Source organism: Doryrhamphus excisus, chromosome 5, assembly GCF_030265055.1.
Source record: "Doryrhamphus excisus isolate RoL2022-K1 chromosome 5, RoL_Dexc_1.0, whole genome shotgun sequence".
Taxonomy (NCBI): domain Eukaryota; kingdom Metazoa; phylum Chordata; class Actinopteri; order Syngnathiformes; family Syngnathidae; genus Doryrhamphus; species Doryrhamphus excisus.
Window position 1 is genome coordinate 18534804 of NC_080470.1, and position 17603 is coordinate 18552406.

General features: G+C 37.9%; 2 protein-coding genes across 2 annotated transcripts in view; both read left to right on the forward strand.

The window, feature by feature from the left end:
• The first annotated feature begins 5822 nt into the window (after nt 1-5822).
• On the forward strand, nt 5823-11562 carry LOC131129523 (uncharacterized). The gene is made up of 3 exons (XM_058073174.1): nt 5823-6615; nt 9481-9588; nt 10972-11562. The coding sequence occupies exons 1-3, from the start codon at nt 5943-5945 to the stop codon at nt 11067-11069; spliced, it is 879 nt and encodes a 292-aa protein (XP_057929157.1). The 5' UTR covers nt 5823-5942; the 3' UTR covers nt 11070-11562.
• A 304-nt stretch (nt 11563-11866) lies between these two features.
• The window catches only part of psmd1 (proteasome 26S subunit, non-ATPase 1), a 43995-nt gene continuing 38258 nt past the window's right edge, over nt 11867-17603 (forward strand). The window contains exons 1-13 of the mRNA XM_058072783.1: nt 11867-12049; nt 12439-12482; nt 12558-12631; nt 14584-14753; nt 14835-15043; nt 15133-15276; nt 15370-15596; nt 15667-15727; nt 15810-15938; nt 16064-16152; nt 16700-16778; nt 17212-17385; nt 17470-17581. Coding sequence (XP_057928766.1) covers nt 12034-12049; nt 12439-12482; nt 12558-12631; nt 14584-14753; nt 14835-15043; nt 15133-15276; nt 15370-15596; nt 15667-15727; nt 15810-15938; nt 16064-16152; nt 16700-16778; nt 17212-17385; nt 17470-17581 — 1528 coding nt within the window. The 5' untranslated portion in view covers nt 11867-12033. The remainder of the gene's footprint in view (nt 12050-12438; nt 12483-12557; nt 12632-14583; nt 14754-14834; nt 15044-15132; nt 15277-15369; nt 15597-15666; nt 15728-15809; nt 15939-16063; nt 16153-16699; nt 16779-17211; nt 17386-17469; nt 17582-17603) is intronic.

The following is a 17603-nucleotide window of genomic DNA, read 5'->3' on the forward strand; positions in this document are numbered from 1 at the left end:
CTGTGGCCTTCAAATGGCCCCCGGGCCACACTTTGGACACCACCTGATTTATAGGATATACAGCAGGGGTGTATAAGTATTGTGCATTGTAGATTTTATGTATTTTTGAAAAAAAATTGTCTTTAATATTTAATTTTATTTGCTTCTGAAAAGAATTTATGACTTTATTTGGTTTATTTGGACTTTTAATGGTTGCAGTGGCCGACCATGATAAGTGAGTCTTCTGAATGCCTTATAATATTTGTATTTTAATTCATTTTTGCCATTTTTAAGCTTTAAAATGCTTCATTTAAGACAAGAAATTTAGAGCTAATTTTATGATAATTACTTTATTGTGCTTAAATGACAACTTGATTTCCCGTAAGATGACATTTTTTTGTAATATTTTGATTTTATTTTCCTAAAATAATAATATTTTCTTAATTTTCCTAATAATAATTTTTTCCAACCTAATTTCCTGAAATTTGCAACTTTGTTTTGTTTTGTTTCTCATAATATCACATTAGAATATGTGAACATTATATTCTTCCCAAAAAGAAATTATTTTCTGAATATTATTCTGACTTTTTTTCCCATAAAATGACAACTTTTTCCTCCAATATTTTACACTTTTTTCCAACTTTGTTTCCTAATATTGTTATGACTTTATTCTTGCTAAATTATGGCTTTTTTCACAGTAATATGAACATTTTATTGACTTTATTTTCCAAATATTTTGACTTTATTGTCATAAAATTACTGCTGTTTTGGGGGTTTTGTTTTTTTGCTGTTGTTTTGTTGTTGTATTTTACATAATGACTTAAATGACAATTTTATGTCCCGAAAGATGACATATTTTTGTAATATTTTGATTGTAATAAATAAATAAATAAATAAATAAATAATGACTTTATTCTTGTAAAATTATGGCTTTTTTCCACAGTAATATGAACATTTTATAGACTTTTTTTCCAAATATTTGGACTTTATTCTCATAAAATTACTGCTGTTTTTTCCTCCCATATTTTAAGCTTTTTTCCAACTTTTTTCCAACTTTTTTCCAACTTTGTTTCCTAATAATGTGATGACTTTATTCTTGTAAAATGATGGCTTTTTTCCACAGTAATATGAACATTTTATTGACTTTATTTTCCAAGTATTTTGACTTTATTCTCATAAAATTACTGCTGTTTTGGGGGTTTTGTTTTTTTGTTGTTGCATTTTGTTAGGGTAAGATTGTGGCATGGCTGTGGCCTTCAAATGGCCCTCAGGCCACACTTTGGGCACCCCTACATACAGTATGACTTGTTTATGTACAGACAGTACACCACCATTGAGAAGAATGCATGAAAATACCAAACTTTCTCGAAACTGATAAACCTAATAGCATTTGTGAGGACCCAAAGTGATGTAATACTGCAATGTTCCCATGGAAATAAAGCCAGTACTTTTTTGTAGGGTACCGCCCAGGTACTCGACCTCGTTGATTGGCTTTAAGGATAAAAAATGTTTTTTTAACATGGAGATTGCGTGCAATACTTGGGCGAGGCGGCGTTTGTTTCGTTTCAACGTTCAACAAACATCACCTCTCAGGTTTCGGGGAATTCAGGAGGTGGACATGAGCTTCCTGGTGGCCATCGAGAGCGCAACCGCACCTTCAGCATTCCTTTACTGCAGGGTGTGTGTGTGTGTGTGTATAATTATGGATCTTCTGTTTATCTTTTGCTCTGCAGTCTTTCCATGGCAGATTCCCGACGACATGAACACGCCAGAGGAGGCCGTCCACAGTCGAGGAAGGAGAAGCTTGACCACTGATGACTTCGTCTCGCCGTCGCTTAACGTGACCTCGACTCCACGCTCCTCTCTCAGACTCCTGGTGGCACACAGGAAGAACACAAGTGAACACTTTCCCTCATTGCTCCACGTTTTCTTCTTCAATTTGGAGTCGCCAATTAACCTAGCATGTTTTTGGAATGTGGGAAGAAAAACGGAGTACCCGGAGAAAACCCACGCATGCACGGGGAGAACATGCAAACTCCACACAGAGATGGCCAAGGGTGGAATTGAACCCTGGTTTCCTAGCTGTGAGGTCTGTGCGCTAACCGCTAACCTCCACAAAAACATGCTAGGCTAATTGGCGACTCCAAATTGTCCATAGTGGTCCAAAAAAGGAAAAAAATATATATATAATTATTATTATTATATTTTTTATAATATTATGATTATAAAAAAGGGAAAAAATTGTAATTATTAGGAGAATAAAATCAAAATATTACAAAAAAAATGTCATCTTTCAGGAAATAAAATTGTCATTTAAGTCATTATGTAAAATGCAACAACAAAACAACAGTAAAAAAACAAAACCCCCAAAACAGCAGTAATTTTATGAGAATAAAGTCCAAATATTTGGAAAATAAAGTCAATAAAATATTCATATTAGTGTGAAAAAAGCCACAATTTTGCATGAATATTAGGAAACAAAGTTGGAAAAAAGTGTAAAATATTGGAGGAAAAAGTTGTCATTTTATGGGAAAAAAGTCAGAATAATATTCAGAAAAACATGTCCTTTTTGGGAAGCATATATTTTTACATTTATTTGATGATTTATAAATAAGTCATCATACATTATTAGGAAACAAAGTTGGAAACAAAGTTGGAAAAAAGTTGGAAAAAAGTTGGAAAAAAGTTGGAAAAAAGTTGGAAAAAAGTTGGGAAAAAAGCGTAAAATATTGGAGGAAAAAAATGTCATTTTATGGGAAAAAAAAGTCAGAATAATATTCAGAAAAACATGTTTACATATGTTTACAATGTTTACATATTGTAATGTGATATTATGAGAAACAAAACTAAACAATGTTGCAAATTTTCAGAAATTAGGTTGGAAAAAAGTTAGGAGAATAAAATCAAAATATTACAAAAGAAATGTCATCTTACGGGAAATAAAGTTGTCATTTAGGCACAATAAAGTAATTATAGTCAAATTAGCTCGGTTGTCTAAATTTCTTGACTTAAATGAAGCATTTTAAAGCTTAAAAATGGCTAAAATGAACTAAAATACTAAAATATGAATGGTTGTTTGTCTATATGTGCCCTGTGATTGGCTGGCCACCAGTCCAGCACCCCTGCGACCCTTGTGAGGATAAACGGTAGAAAATGAATGAATGAATATAAATATATTCTTGACTAATAATAGGAGTTATTATTATCATTATTTGTGACTGCATTTCCTACTGGAGGTTCCATTGTAGTTAATTGCAGTTATTTTATTTTCATTCATTGCTAACTTCTTTTGCAGTACGTTTGGGACTCAAGGTTTTTGTGACCGGTCCAAGAGACAGTCTGGACCCTGAGAGCCTGCTGCACTTAAACCAGGAGGTCAGTATATAATCATCTTTGAAGAACAAGTCCAAACTCAACAGAGACTTTGGAAACAAACACAACCCACTAAACTAATCAAGCTGGTCCAAAGGTCAAAGGTGAAAATCTCGCTTCTTGTTTTTGTTTTTTGGTTGTGCAATCCTACGGGGACTTTGTATGGGAAGTTTTACATTGCGGTATTTCCCAGCTTTCTAATGAAGTAAAAAGGCATGTGTGGATTAAAGGATTAGGCTCTCAGGAACTCAGCGGGAAAGTCAAGTGCGGCGTTGGCGTCGTTTCTGAAGCCGTTGTTTCTGCTTCATGTGTTTGTGGTTTTTTTTTTTTCTTTTCTTTTTCCGGGCGAAGGCTGGGCTCTACGATATTGGAGGGGAGACAGGAGTCTTCTCCATGCGGATACTCCGAGTCAAAAGAGTGACGTCTAAACCCTCATCGACGTTCCAGCCATTTGCTGGAACACCGCCATGATATCTAACAATGAAGTAAAATTAAGTAGTTTAAAAAAAAATTGCAATTACGCAATCACTGGCACAAAATCAACCTTTGAATAAAACTCCAAACTATTTTGATGCATTGTTTTTTTTTCAGTTTGCTGTGCTTACTTTTAATTTCACTTTCCCCTTTGTGGTTTGACTGGTTCTAAAGACTGCTGCATGAAATTATCACTTATTACCTGTGTGTCATCCGGTTTGACAACTTCAGTACAACTCCCTATCACCAAATTGACACTTTGGACTTGGTTAGCGTCATTAATTCATTAAGAACACACGGTTGGATTCCCCAGGGTATTATTATTCATTCATTCATTTTCTACCACTTATCCTCATGAAAAAAATCCCAATTTAATTTAATTTAATTTAATTTAATTTAATTTAATTTAATTTAATTTAATTTAATTTAATTTAATTTAACTTAACTTAACTTAACTTAACTTAACTTAACTTAGCTTAGCTTAACTTAACTTAACTTAACTTAACTTAACTTAACTTAACTTTACTTTACTTTACTTTACTTTACTTTACTTTACTTTATTTTATTTTATTTTATTTTATTTTATTTTATTTTATTATTAAAATGTGTGCTATGTGCGTAAATGTTTGACGTTAACCAAAAAACACACGTACGCTAACAGAGGTTCCACTGTAACTCATTTTTGAGAAATAAAGTAATAATATATACATTTTATTTTATTTTATTTTAATATTAAAATGTGTGCTAGGTGCGTAAATGTTTGATGTTAACCAAAAACACACGTACGCTAACAGTGGTTCCACTGTAACTCATTTTCGAGAAATAAGGTAATAATATATACATTTTATTTTATTATTAAAATGTGTGCTAGGTGCGTAAATGTTTCACGTTAACCGAAAAACACATGTACGCTAACAGAGGTCCCACTGTAACTCATTTTCGAGAAATAAAGTAATTTAATTTAATTTAATTTAATTTAATTTAATTTAATTTAATTTAATTTAATTTAATTTAATTTTATTTTATTTTATTTTATTTTATTTTATTATTAAAATGTGTGTTGTGTGCTAAGTGTGTAAATGTTTGACGTTAACTGAAAAACACACGTATGCTAACAGAGGTTCCACTGTAACTAATTTTTGAGAAATAAAGTAATAATATATAAATTTAATTTAATTTAATTTAATTTAATTTAATTTAATTTAATTTAATTTAATTTAATTTAATTTAATTATTAAAATGTGCGCTAGGTGCGTAAATGTTTGATGTTAACCAAAAAACACACGTACGCTAACAGAGGTCCCACTGTAACTCATTTTCGAGAAATAAAGTAATAATATATACATTTAATTTAATTTAATTTAATTTAATTATTAAAATGTGTGCTAGGTGCGTAAATGTTTGACATTAACCGAAAAACACACATACGCTAACAGAGGTTCCACTGTAACTAATTTTTGAGAAATAAAGTAATAATATATACATTTTATTTTATTTTATTTTATTTATTTTATTATTAAAATGTGTGCAAAGTGCGTAAATGTTTCACGTTAACCGAAAAACACACGTACGCTAAGAGAGGTTCCACTGTAACTCATTTTCGAGAAATAAAGTGAAAAGACAAAAATGTATATGGAAGAAAAAGCGCTGTTTCCAACCAGCAAGGAACTTGGGCCAATCACACGTTAGCATAAAACGGTAGAGCCAATCACTGCGCTTGTGGGCGGGCTTAAGGGAAACCTCGTATGAGTGAACGTTTACTGCTTGATCCTAGCGATTGACCTCTCGCCATTTAATATCGTTATTAAATAAAAGTTAGAATATAACATTATTTAAAAACGTTGCTGTGGCGACCCCTGAAGAGAAAAGCCGAAAGAGAAAGAAGAAGAAGAGGAAAAAAGTCTTACTGAACGCAAAGTAGCTTTCCTATCTTTCATGGTCCCCGTGTTGACCACGCCCACTACGAGACGTGACCAATAGAAAACGACGCACGGGGGACGTTCCTTAGCCCCGCCCAACGTGCGTGTTCCTGGCAACCGTACGCCAACCTCCGCCGGCATGGAGGTGGCACTTTACTGCTTTTATTTACCGCTGTGACAAAAAGTAGCCACGCAGTCATGTCGGAGGACACGCGGGCCCAGACGGAGGGCGACTTTGAGAAGACTCTCGCGTTAATTGGCGGCCGTGAGAGGATATATTTGGTGAGTGACGCCTGCCAAAGCAAAGAAGCGGGCGACAGCGACGCCGGCGTCCTGCAGGAGTTCATCCGTGATTTGTTCCACGGCGGAAAGGACCTACAGCCGATTTCCTCCTCTGGTGTGAGCGAGCAAAGCAACGTTTGCACCGCGAAAAGCGGCGACATCACTCCGCTGGAGAAGCGCGAGGATTCACGCGCCAACACGCGGGGGAAGACGGCTCGGAGGGAGGTGAGCAGCTCCAGCCTCCGAAGAACCATCGACTACCCGACAGTCGTATTCCTCTTCCGGGAGACTTTCATCAGCTGCGATCGCAAGCAAGCGTGCTTGAAGGAGATACTAAAGGACGTCAAGGCCCGCACTAAACGAGCCGGCAGATCCACGCCGGCTTTGATCGGTTTAGTGCGAACCACGGCGGATAGCGCCGAGACGCAAAGGTGTGTGCGGCACCTGGAGCTCCTCATCCGAAACGTGTTCCCGAGACACGCACCGGAGACTATTTGGGTGGGCTCCTTCGTCCCCGGCGTGGAGAGCAGCGCGCTCAACATCAAGAGGAACTTCTGCAGAGTGATCGGTTCTTCTTCTCCGACAGCAGGTGTGAACCAGGGGCGCTTCTAGGAACTGATCCTCCTCGGGGGTTCCCTATAGTGGTGGTGGTTCCCACCGGTACTAATTTGATCCAGTCCTTCTTGCCCCCAGGTGTGCACAAACTACAGTAATATCTATTATATAATATCGATAGGGCTGCACGGTGGTCGAGTGGGTACCGCACAGACCTCACAGCTAGGAGACCAGGGTTCAATTCCACCCTCAGCTATCTCTGTTTGCATGTTCTCCCTGTGCATGTGTGGTTTTTCTCCGGATACTCCGGTTTCCTCCCACATTCCAAAAACATGCTAGGTTAATTAGCCACTCCAAATTGTCCATATGTATGAATGTGAGTGTGAATGGTTGTTTGTCTATATGTGCCCTGTGATTGGCTGGCCACCAGTCCAGGGTGTATCCTTCCTCTTGCCCCGAAGACAGCTGAGATAGGCTCCAGTACCCCCCGCGACCCTCGTGAGGATAAGCGGTAGAAAATGAATGAATAATATAGTTATCCTACCATATCGTTTTGGTCTGAGAAAATATGAATTAAAATGTAAACAATCTTCAGTTAAACTCACAGTAGTCTCATAAGTGTTTCCATCTCATGACGGACGGTACAAATGTTTTTTAGCGTCTTTAGACAACAACCTTTATACTGTCTTTTTCGCTGTTCACTCCCGTGATGCAGCCTCTCCTCCTCTGTATCTCCGTGGGGATCTCCGATGGCTCCGCCGTTCTCGAATGTAGACAATGGAGCAAGAGGCAAGCCTACACACTTTCCTAAAGGGTCGGTATGGCAACAAAAACAGGAAGAAAGTAATAAATAAAGCCAATAAATAAAGCCAGATTAAACACTAAAACATCACAGAAGATGCAGAGCTGCCGTAACTAGCTTGCGCTTGGGCGGCGCCATCTTGAAACCTGAGACCCCCGCATCAAATCCAAATATTGATATATGAACGAGGAATTGCCGAATAAAGGATTGACGTCTTTATACAACAACCTTTATACCGTCTTTTTCGCTTCACCGTCTTTTATTTTATTTTATTTTTTTTGTCACGTACCGAAGTACAAGGTGATATGACCATCCAATGACATAATGGGTACCATAGTAACTGTCAATATAGTGAATAAAATCAAAATATTACAAAAAAATGTCATCTTTCGGGAAATAAAATTGTCATTTAAGTCATTATGTAAAATACAACAACAAAAAAACAAAACCCCCAAAACAGCAGTAAATTTATGAGAATAAAGTCAAAATATTTGGAAAATAAAGTCAATAAAATGTACATATTACTATGAAAAAAGCCATAATTTTGCAAGAATAAAGTCATAATAATATTAGGAAACAAAGTTGGAAAAAGTGTTCATTTCATAGGAAAAATAATAAGTCAATAAGTCAGAATAATATTCAGAAAAACATGTCCTTTTTGGGAAGCATATAATGTTCACATATTCTAATGTGATATGAGAAACAAAACAAAGTTGCAAATTTCAGGAAATTAGGTTGGAAAAAATTATTATTAGGAAAATATTATTATATTAGGAGAATTAAATAAAAATACTACAAAAAATATCATCTTTCGGGACATAAAATTGTCATTTAAGTCATTATGTAAAATACAACAACAAAACAACAGCAAAAAAATAAAGCCCCCAAAACAGCAGTAATTTTATGAGAATAAAGTCAATAAAATTGCGAAAATTAAATCAAAATATTACAAAAAAATCTAATCTTACAGGAAATAAAGTTGTCATTTAGACACAATAAAGTCATGATAGTAAAATCTAACCCTAATCCATAGGTATGAATGTGAGTGTGAATGGTTGTTTGTCTATATGTGCCTGTGATTGGCTGGCCACCAGTCCAGGGTGTACCCCGCCTCTCGCCCGAAGACAGCTGGGATAGGCTCCAGCACCCCCCACGACCCTCGTGAGGATAAGAGGTAGAAAAAGAATGACTGAATGAATGTATTGCAGTATTTGATTTGACTAATAATCGTCTATAGTCAACCACAAGACAGCGATCAATTAATTAATTTATGATTTTTTGAAACTTAATGACTGTATGAACTGAGTGGTTAGCACGCAGGCCACACAGCTAGGAGACATGAGTTCGATTCCACCCTCGGCCATCTCTGGCCGGGTTTTCTCCGGGTACTCCGGTTTCCTCCCACATTCCAAAAACATGCTAGGTTAATTAGCCACTCCAAATTGTCCATAGGTATGAATGTGAGTGTGAATGGTTGTTTGTCTATATGTGCCCTGTGATTGGCTGGCCACCAGTCCAGGGTGTACCCCGCCTCTCGCCCGAAGACAGCTGGGATAGGCTCCAGCACCCTTGCGACCCTCATTAGGATAAGCGGTAGAAAATGAATGAATGAATATAAATATATTCTTGACTAATAATAGGAGTTATTATTATTATTATTTGTGAAAGTGACTGCATTTCCTATTGGAGGGGAAAATTATCTTGGAGGTTCTATTGTGACCATGTGCGTTTTAGTTTGTAGTTTGTAGTTTGCTTAGTAGACTTTGGGTGCATGTTTGTTTTATGTGCAGGGTCTTTAACCTGGAGGACACCGTCCAGTTTGACAACCTGTTTCATATTTTACATGGAAGCGCCATCCATTTTCCTTTTACCGGCAATAGTTTGTAATTATGTTGCATTCAAGAGCCTTCACTGATGATTTCACTGATGAGTGCCGACATAAGATGAAAGTAGGTCAATGCATGATATTCACAAGACCGCTACCTCTTCCTACTGCGGCTGATGAAAGCCCAAGAGGAACAAAAGCAGCATTCATGAAACAATAAAGCACTTTGGATAAGCTGCCAAGTTGTTTAAACGCCTCTCGTTGCCTTCCAGATATTAGCAGCAGCAGTAGTGGGAACCCGCTGCTGTGGCCGTTCCAGTGTTTGTTCAGGCCCAATGGAGGAGGAGCAGCCAACAGTTCTCCAACCAGCAAGCAAAGAGGTTAGCAACAACATGCCAACCACAGGCCGGACTGACCCGGACACCATCCAGTTGTCTTGATGTACTCTTATATGCTGGTCACGAGGTGGCAGTAATGGTAATGGTTTAATTTCATTTGAACATGCATCAGATTCCAATTGAGTGCATCCCATAATCAGTTCCCAGTTCCACATGTCCAAAAGGAGTAGGAAGAAGCAAAGCTTATTAAATCCTACTCCTCCATCTGGTAATTTTACAATCAGTAACTGTTACATTTGTTCACTTCCTGCTTTCCTAATATTGTTTAAGTATCTATATATATATATATTTTTAAGATTTTTTAAATTTTATTTTATTTTTGTCACGTAAATTTGTTCACTTCCTGCTTTCTTTTAATTTTTTTTTTCCGTTTTTTATTTTTCGTTTCTTTATTTTATTTTATTTTTTTTGTCACGTACCAAAGTACGAGGTGATATGACCATACATAATGGGTACCATAGTAACTGTCAGTAACTGTAACTCTACCTGTCATACTATGGTACCCATTATGTCATGTTTGTTTGTTTACTGTGATTTATTTTACAGTAATAAAAATAGTACTGTAATATATTTCACAGTATGTTTTTGTGATTTATTTTACAGTAATAAAATTAGAACTGTAAATTAATTTTGCAGTATTTTACTGGCAGCACGATGCCAGTAAAGTACTGTAATATATTTCACAGTACTATTTTTTTATTTTACAGTAATAAAAATAGTACTGTAATACATTTCAAAGTGTGTTTTCTGTGATTTATTTTACAGTAATAAAAATAGTACTGTAAATTAATTTTACAGTATTTTACTGGCATTGTGCTGCCAGTAAAATATTGTTATATATTTCACAGTATGTTTACTGTGATTTATTTTACAGTAATAAAAATAGTACTGCAAATTAATTTTAAAGTATTTCACTGGCAGCACGATGCCAGTAAAATTCTGAAATATATTTCACAGCATGTTTACCGTGTTTTATTTTACAGTAATAAAAAATAGTACTGCAAATGAACTAATAATGTTAAATACATACCATATTTGGAAGGTACACAGGGTTTCTAGTATGCTGTAACTACAAAAGTACTAGATGTATAAATAAGGAATCCTACCCAGGCTTGAGGAGTCAACCATGTTGCCAGCTCTGCGGCTTTGTTGCTATATTTAGCGAGTAATCAGACCCACTCTAGATTCTGGACAAATCTTGTGAAGTGGGCCCCTACCCCACCTGAAAGTGTTCACATGTGGCTCCGTCACATTTGTGACATTTCAAGAAAGTTTTGAATGTTTGTATTTTTTTGTACTCACTTTTTGGTCAATTTGACAATTCCGTAATTACGTCGCATACTAAAGCTTTTTATTTCATTTTAGTTCCAGGTGATTCTGAAAGCATGGAGGAAAGCATTCCTTTGAAAACCAATTCCACATCCGCTGGGCCAAACGAGGAACCCGTTGGAGGAGACTGCTGATGTCACGTGACTAAGACCCCCAACACTGTGGACTATGTTTTTACTTTGTAGGGACGAGCTGGTCTAAGAAGCCTCCGTGTCGTCAAAGATGTCCATGTTGTTCTGCATCAATATACAAATAACAGTAGATATGCCTTATTATTATGACATTTAGTGTCACCTTGTGGGTGAATGCTTTATAAATGAAGTACAATTTAGTAGCACCTTTGACTTTGTTAGTTCTAAAGCAATTATACATGATTTTATCACCAATTGAACCAAACTGCTGTAACTTGTGCCTTCCATAACTTATTTGTAGACCTACAAAATACTGAGCATAGCAACTTAGGAGCAGAGCATTTATTCTTTTTCCATACTATTATAAAGAAAATAACCACATACAGTAAAATGTAGAGCCTCACATTTATGCTTTTGGCAGCTGTAATACTAAACAAATGAGTGCTGACATTGTATATATTTATTAGGCTATTGAATTGTTTATTGGTAACATATATTTGAATAAAAACATTCACAATTTGGACTTTGTAATTGGTTTTGTTGACTACAGGGAATGAGACAGAATGTAGTTGAATACTGACCCCGTGTGGAAAGGTAAGGCAAGGCCCTGTATGAAAAGCCTGTCATTAAAGATTATTCATTTTGTAGTTTGACGTAATTTGTTACGTCTCAGCCTTTTACAGTCAAAGTAAAATACATTTTTGTGTCAGCATTAACTGTATTAATATCAAAAAATACAACATGGATTGTTAATGTTTATTTTAGACAGGCAAAAAATGGGCAGCAATATGGGAGGTCCTAGTGGCCGGGACCTCCGGCTTTGTCAAATAGAAGTTAGCAACAGCTACGTCAGGATTTCGCTGTTGTGCATATGCTAAAAAATATTTTACCTAACTAAATTATACAAGTTCTCACGTAAGATTTATAACTTTTGACTCGGAGTAGAGGAGCTAATACTTCGCCCAGCATGATAACATCGGCGGGTAAGTCGTTAGAATCTACATTATTGAGCTAGCCGCAACTTTAGCTAGCCGCCATTGATTTAGCTGAGTCACACAGACCACTGGCTGCTGTTTGTTAGCATTTAGCATGTAATGGGTATCTTAAAACCCTATCTTTTTGTATAATTTCACAGTTATGTTTTTGTAAAACGGCAGTATTTGGGGTCAACATTTGGAGTATAGAGACGAATATCCGTTGCCGTGCAGTAAAATGTCTTATTATTGGGAAACATTTGGTCATACGATTCTTGTGTTAGCACTCAGTAAAATAAAATGAATGAACATAACACTGCCCTTACTGTTGTGTTGTTATGTTTAAATACTATACCAAGCCACATATTGACACATAATGTCTTCTTTTTTCCCCCCAGCTGGAATTATTTCCCTCCTTGATGAGGAGGAACCACAACTCAAGGTAAAATAACCGAGTCCAGGTTTCCACTAGGCCTATCAAAGATATATATATGACGAATCTGAATTTTATTTACAGGTGTTTGCACTGCAGAAGCTGGACTACCTTGTCAATGACTTCTGGGCAGAAATTTCAGGATCTGTTGACAAAATGTAAGTAGAACCATAATGTAAGGTGCAAAACACTTTTAACAAATAGCAAAACAAATCAGACCATCTGGAAGGGGATTTGTACCCCTGTTATAGCGTTTATTAAAATATTGGCTATACTCCTGTAGTACACCTGTTCCTTCCGTCTGGTAAGTACCACAGGGCTCTACATTAAAAACAAAAATTACTTGCCCATGGGGAACCCTTAAGGTGAGAACTACTTGCCCGGACTTGCCCCATGTAAAATGAAAAGACTGCCATAATGATATCATCTCATTTTTAGTAAGCAGTAATATTTATAAGTTCTGCACCACAATGAAACATTATTGAATAGACACATTTGTGTACTAGTAAAGTGTTTTAAATCCAGAAAAAAATGCTCAATGGTCAAACAATAATTTGTGAAGCAAAAATGAGAGAATACACAGAGAAATGGAAGCGCTAGATTTTGTAGCTTGTGCAAAATCAGCATTTGGTATTGGATCTAATGGGTGGTGTTTCATTGTGACCACTTCAAATTGTCACAGCAATGTGATTCACTCACCTGTGCCATCATTTGATTTGCTGCTGCTAATAAAATACTCGTTTAGGAGGCACTGTTTTCCTTCACAAGTTGTTGAAGAATTAGACCATGTTGGCGGGGACGCCATGATGGATATTTTCGTAGTCAAACGATCGCTGATTGGTTGATCGCGAACAAGAACAGGTGTGGGTAAAACGCGGACTGTGGACCGCGGTCTAAATAAACGATTTTGATTGGTCCATTTCCATTACCACCGGAATTACGCAGTCCGTGTTTTACCAACACCCAACAAGAACCGCTTTTAAAAAAACTCTTGGCAGTATGGCATGCCAAAGTGCACTTGCCCGACGGGAATATCACTGATTGGATTTACTTGCCCCAATTTTGTTTTAACTTGCCCCGGGCCATTGGTACATCGTTATTGTCGAGCCCTGCACCATTGAGCAACTCCAACTACCAGCCACATGCGTAAAGCAGCTCAAATGTGTGCCACAAAACAGGAAAAAGAATGTACCAACCTTATCACTTCCTGTAACTCTGGGTTTTGATACTTTCCTCTTCCTGGTGATGTAATTGTAATTTGTATTGCTGTTTGTTTACATCAGGGGTCTCAAACTCAATTTACCAGGGGGCCACTGGAGCTAGGGTCTGGGCAAGGCTGGGCCGCATCAGGTTTTCCAAAAAAAAAAAAACGCATTTATTAAAAAACGTTTTTATTAAAAACAGAAAAATATACAAACTTTTTCAGTGCTTTGGTTCCGATTTTCTACAATAAAAGCTCTGATAAAACATTCCACTGCTCTCAAATTTTTATTTTATTTTTCTGCACAAAATAAGATGAAAAATAAATAAACAGATCAAGAATAAAGAAAATCAATCAGTAATAAATAAATATAATAATAATAATAAAACGGCAAATAATAAAAACTTGAAAACACATGGTTTGTGGGTAGACAAATAATTTTTTTCAGATTAAAATTAACAAAGCATTATTAGAGCCCTGTAGACATGACAGAACACGCAACTGCAGGGTCTTGAGACACATGCTAACTCGCAAACTAGAGCGCTAGCGACCTAAACGGTAGCCTTCAAGTTATTTCCTTTAAACTTAAAAAGCCAAAAACGTACCACTTCCACACGGATAGGGAGGATAACTATTAACAGTTATTTAACCTTTAACATGAACATTAATCAAACGTAATAATTTTTTCTGGGTACATGATACCATACAGCATCCATATCAAACTTGCGCGGGCCACACTAACATTAAACTTTCATATCAAGGCGGGGGCCTCAAACTAGTGCATGTTTGAGACCCCTGGTTTACATGTTTTGTACTTCTTGGATTGCTGTTGTAATTTCTGCACACCTTTTTTACAAATATTTAGTTCTCCACTTCATGTGTTTGTCATGTGACGTTTATATCCTGTAGCGAGGTCTTGTATGAAGATGAGACGTTCCGGAACAGAGAATTTGCTGCTCTGGTGGCCTCTAAGGTTTTCTATCATCTTGGCGCCTTTGAGGAATCGCTGAACTACGCACTTGGCGCTGGAGATCTCTTCAATGTCACAGATGACTCTGAATATGTGGAAACCATCATTGGTGAGTGATGAGTCCCAATAAATGTGCAATTTTCATAGGTCTACCAGACAGGTCTTGATCCACTTTTGTGTCTCTGGCCAGCCAAATGCATTGATCATTACACCAAGTTGCGTGTGGAGAACGCTGAGCTGCCAGAGGATGAGGAGAGGAAAAGTATCGACCCTCGCCTTGAGGGTATTGTCAACAAGATGTTCCTGCGGTGCCTAAACGATCACAAGTACAAGCAGGCCATTGGCATCGCCTTGGAAACGCGTCGCTTAGACATGTTTGAGAAGACTATCTTAGAATCGGTAACACTTCTCGTCATCCTTGAGTGCTTCCTTGAATGTTGTTCTTTTTAAGTAACACTTTTTTGTCTTCCTGCTTTTCTTTTCTGCAGAACGACGTCAGTGGCCTCCTTGCCTACAGTCTGAAGGTGTGCATGTCCCTCATGCAGAACAAGAAGTTCCGCAATGAGGTGCTGCGGGTTCTGGTCAAGCTCTATATGAACCTGGAGAAGCCTGACTTCATCAATGTCTGTCAGGTAACCCACAAATTATCTCAGCTGATCCTTTGACGGACCTTTTTAGGGCTTTTCACGGCAGCTTTAATAGGTTTTCTTTCCTCCCGACTCTAGTGCCTGATATTCTTGGATGATCCTCAAGCTGTTAGTGACATCTTGGAAAAGTTGGTGAAGGAGGACAACCTACTGATGGCCTACCAGATCTGCTTTGACCTGTATGAGAGTGCCAGCCAGCAGTTCCTCTCCTCTGTCATCCAGAACCTGAGAACTGTAGGATCACCGATCCCCGCAGTTCCTGGCTCCACAAATACTGGCACTGTGTCCACTCCAGACAAAGAAAGGTGATGCACAGTGAATGTAAGAACGCAGGAGGAACTCTCTTTTTAACAAAGAAATGTTTATCGTTCTCAGTGACGCAATGGAGACAGATGACAAAGCGGGTAGCTCCCCTGCAGGAAAACAAGCAGACACGGTAAAGTCTTCTGCAAGCCTCTGTTGCGTTTTGGCCGAGAAAGCATCATTTGCATTCATCTCTCATATTTTTGCATTCATAGAAAGAAGAGCCCAAAGACCAGAACGCCAAGATGATCAAAATCCTCAGCGGGGAGATGGCCATCGAGCTACACTTGCAGTTCCTGATTCGAAACAACAACACTGATCTGATGATCCTCAAAAACACAAAGGTATGCAGTCCGAGGGGACTGGTGGGACTCAAAAGTTCACACAGATATTTTTTTATTTGGCACAATGTGATTCAGCCATTGTAAAAAAAGACAAGCTTAAAATCACAAATCTGCTCTCATTTCAGGATGCTGTCCGAAATTCAGTGTGCCACACGGCCACAGTCATCGCCAACTCTTTCATGCATACAGGCACCACAAGTGACCAGTTCCTCAGGTGAGCACTTTATTTGTCCATAAGTCCTTCCTTCATTACGGCTCATTCCCTCCTAATCCGGTCGGACTCCTTTTTAAATATTTATTTTAATGTTATTACAGCTCTCTGGATGTGAAATAACACCCCTATTGCCACCTTTACACAGCCAATATAGTTGACATAGTAAGAGAAAATCAGACAGAAATAAGACATAATGTAGACTCACACATATTAGCATTGGGAGTCACATTATCACAGATTACGACTTGCGGTGGCTATGATGTCATCAGTGCAACATTACTGGCACCTAGTGGCCAGTGTAGAATAATGCATATCATTACAGCACACACGCACCACTAACCTGTGAAAGTACTGCAACTGGTTCGATGAGGATTTTACTTTTACTGCTGTAGTTTAGTTAATTTAGCCATTGTTCTGCTTAAAACCAATGCTTTGACTAATAGGCCATTGTCAATGGTGAAACGGCAATGATTTAGCAAAACTTGTGAGAGCGAATTAGAGAGTAATTTGATACTTACTCATCTGTTTTCTTGTTATTGTTTTCCAGAGAGAACCTTGAATGGCTCGCGAGGGCCACCAACTGGGCAAAATTCACAGCGACAGCGAGTCTTGGTGTTATTCACAAGGTATGTCACAGCAACACTAGGTTTTTACTAGGGATCGACCGATATGTTTTTTTGGGGGCGGATACCGATTTTTTCCATCACCCTTAGCCGATGGCCGATTTTTGCTTGGACCGATATTTGTGGCCGATACTTGAAATACATGAAAAAATGACCATGATAAATATTCCAGGTCTCATGTTTAAACACAGACGCAACACAAAGCTGCCCCGGCAGATGCCTGACTGTGAATCATGCGGTGGAAAATGTATCGCCGAATCCACGCGCTTATCGGCCGATACCGATTCAAGGAAAAAAACGCAAATATTGGCCCGAAATATCGGCCGATCCTTAGTTTTTACTATATTAAAGTATTTTACTATATTAAAAATCCATAAATGTATGATACATTACAAGCTAACATGCTGTTCATTAAATTGCCTTATTTCCTCCCTAGGGTCACGAAAAAGAGGCACTTCAGTTAATGGCCACGTACCTGCCAAAGGACACGTCCCCTGGCTCTGCCTACCAGGAGGGTGGTGGTCTGTATGCTCTTGGCCTCATCCATGCCAACCATGGCGGCGACATCATTGACTACCTGCTCAGTCAGCTGAAAAGCGCCAGCAATGACGTAAGTCGGCCACTAATGCATGTTAATAGTTTGTGATGGCATTGTGCGGCTTACCTAATGGTGTGCTTCCAACTCCTTTACCAGATTGTTCGTCATGGGGGGGCTCTTGGTCTGGGTCTCGCCGCATTGGGAACCGCTCGACAGGACGTGTATGATCTCCTCAAGTCTAATCTCTACCAGGATGATGCCGTCACTGGTGCGTAGACCCAGGACAGGTT

Bases quoted from the DNA above. Each gene is read 5' to 3' on its own strand.
- LOC131129523 (XM_058073174.1), top strand. From the start codon at position 5,943: ATGTCGGAGGACACGCGGGCCCAGACGGAGGGCGACTTTGAGAAGACT. The intron at 6,616-9,480 runs GTGTGAACCAGG...GTTGCCTTCCAG, and splicing joins TTCTTCTTCTCCGACAGCAG to ATATTAGCAGCAGCAGTAGT. The intron at 9,589-10,971 runs GTTAGCAACAAC...ATTTCATTTTAG, and splicing joins TCCAACCAGCAAGCAAAGAG to TTCCAGGTGATTCTGAAAGC.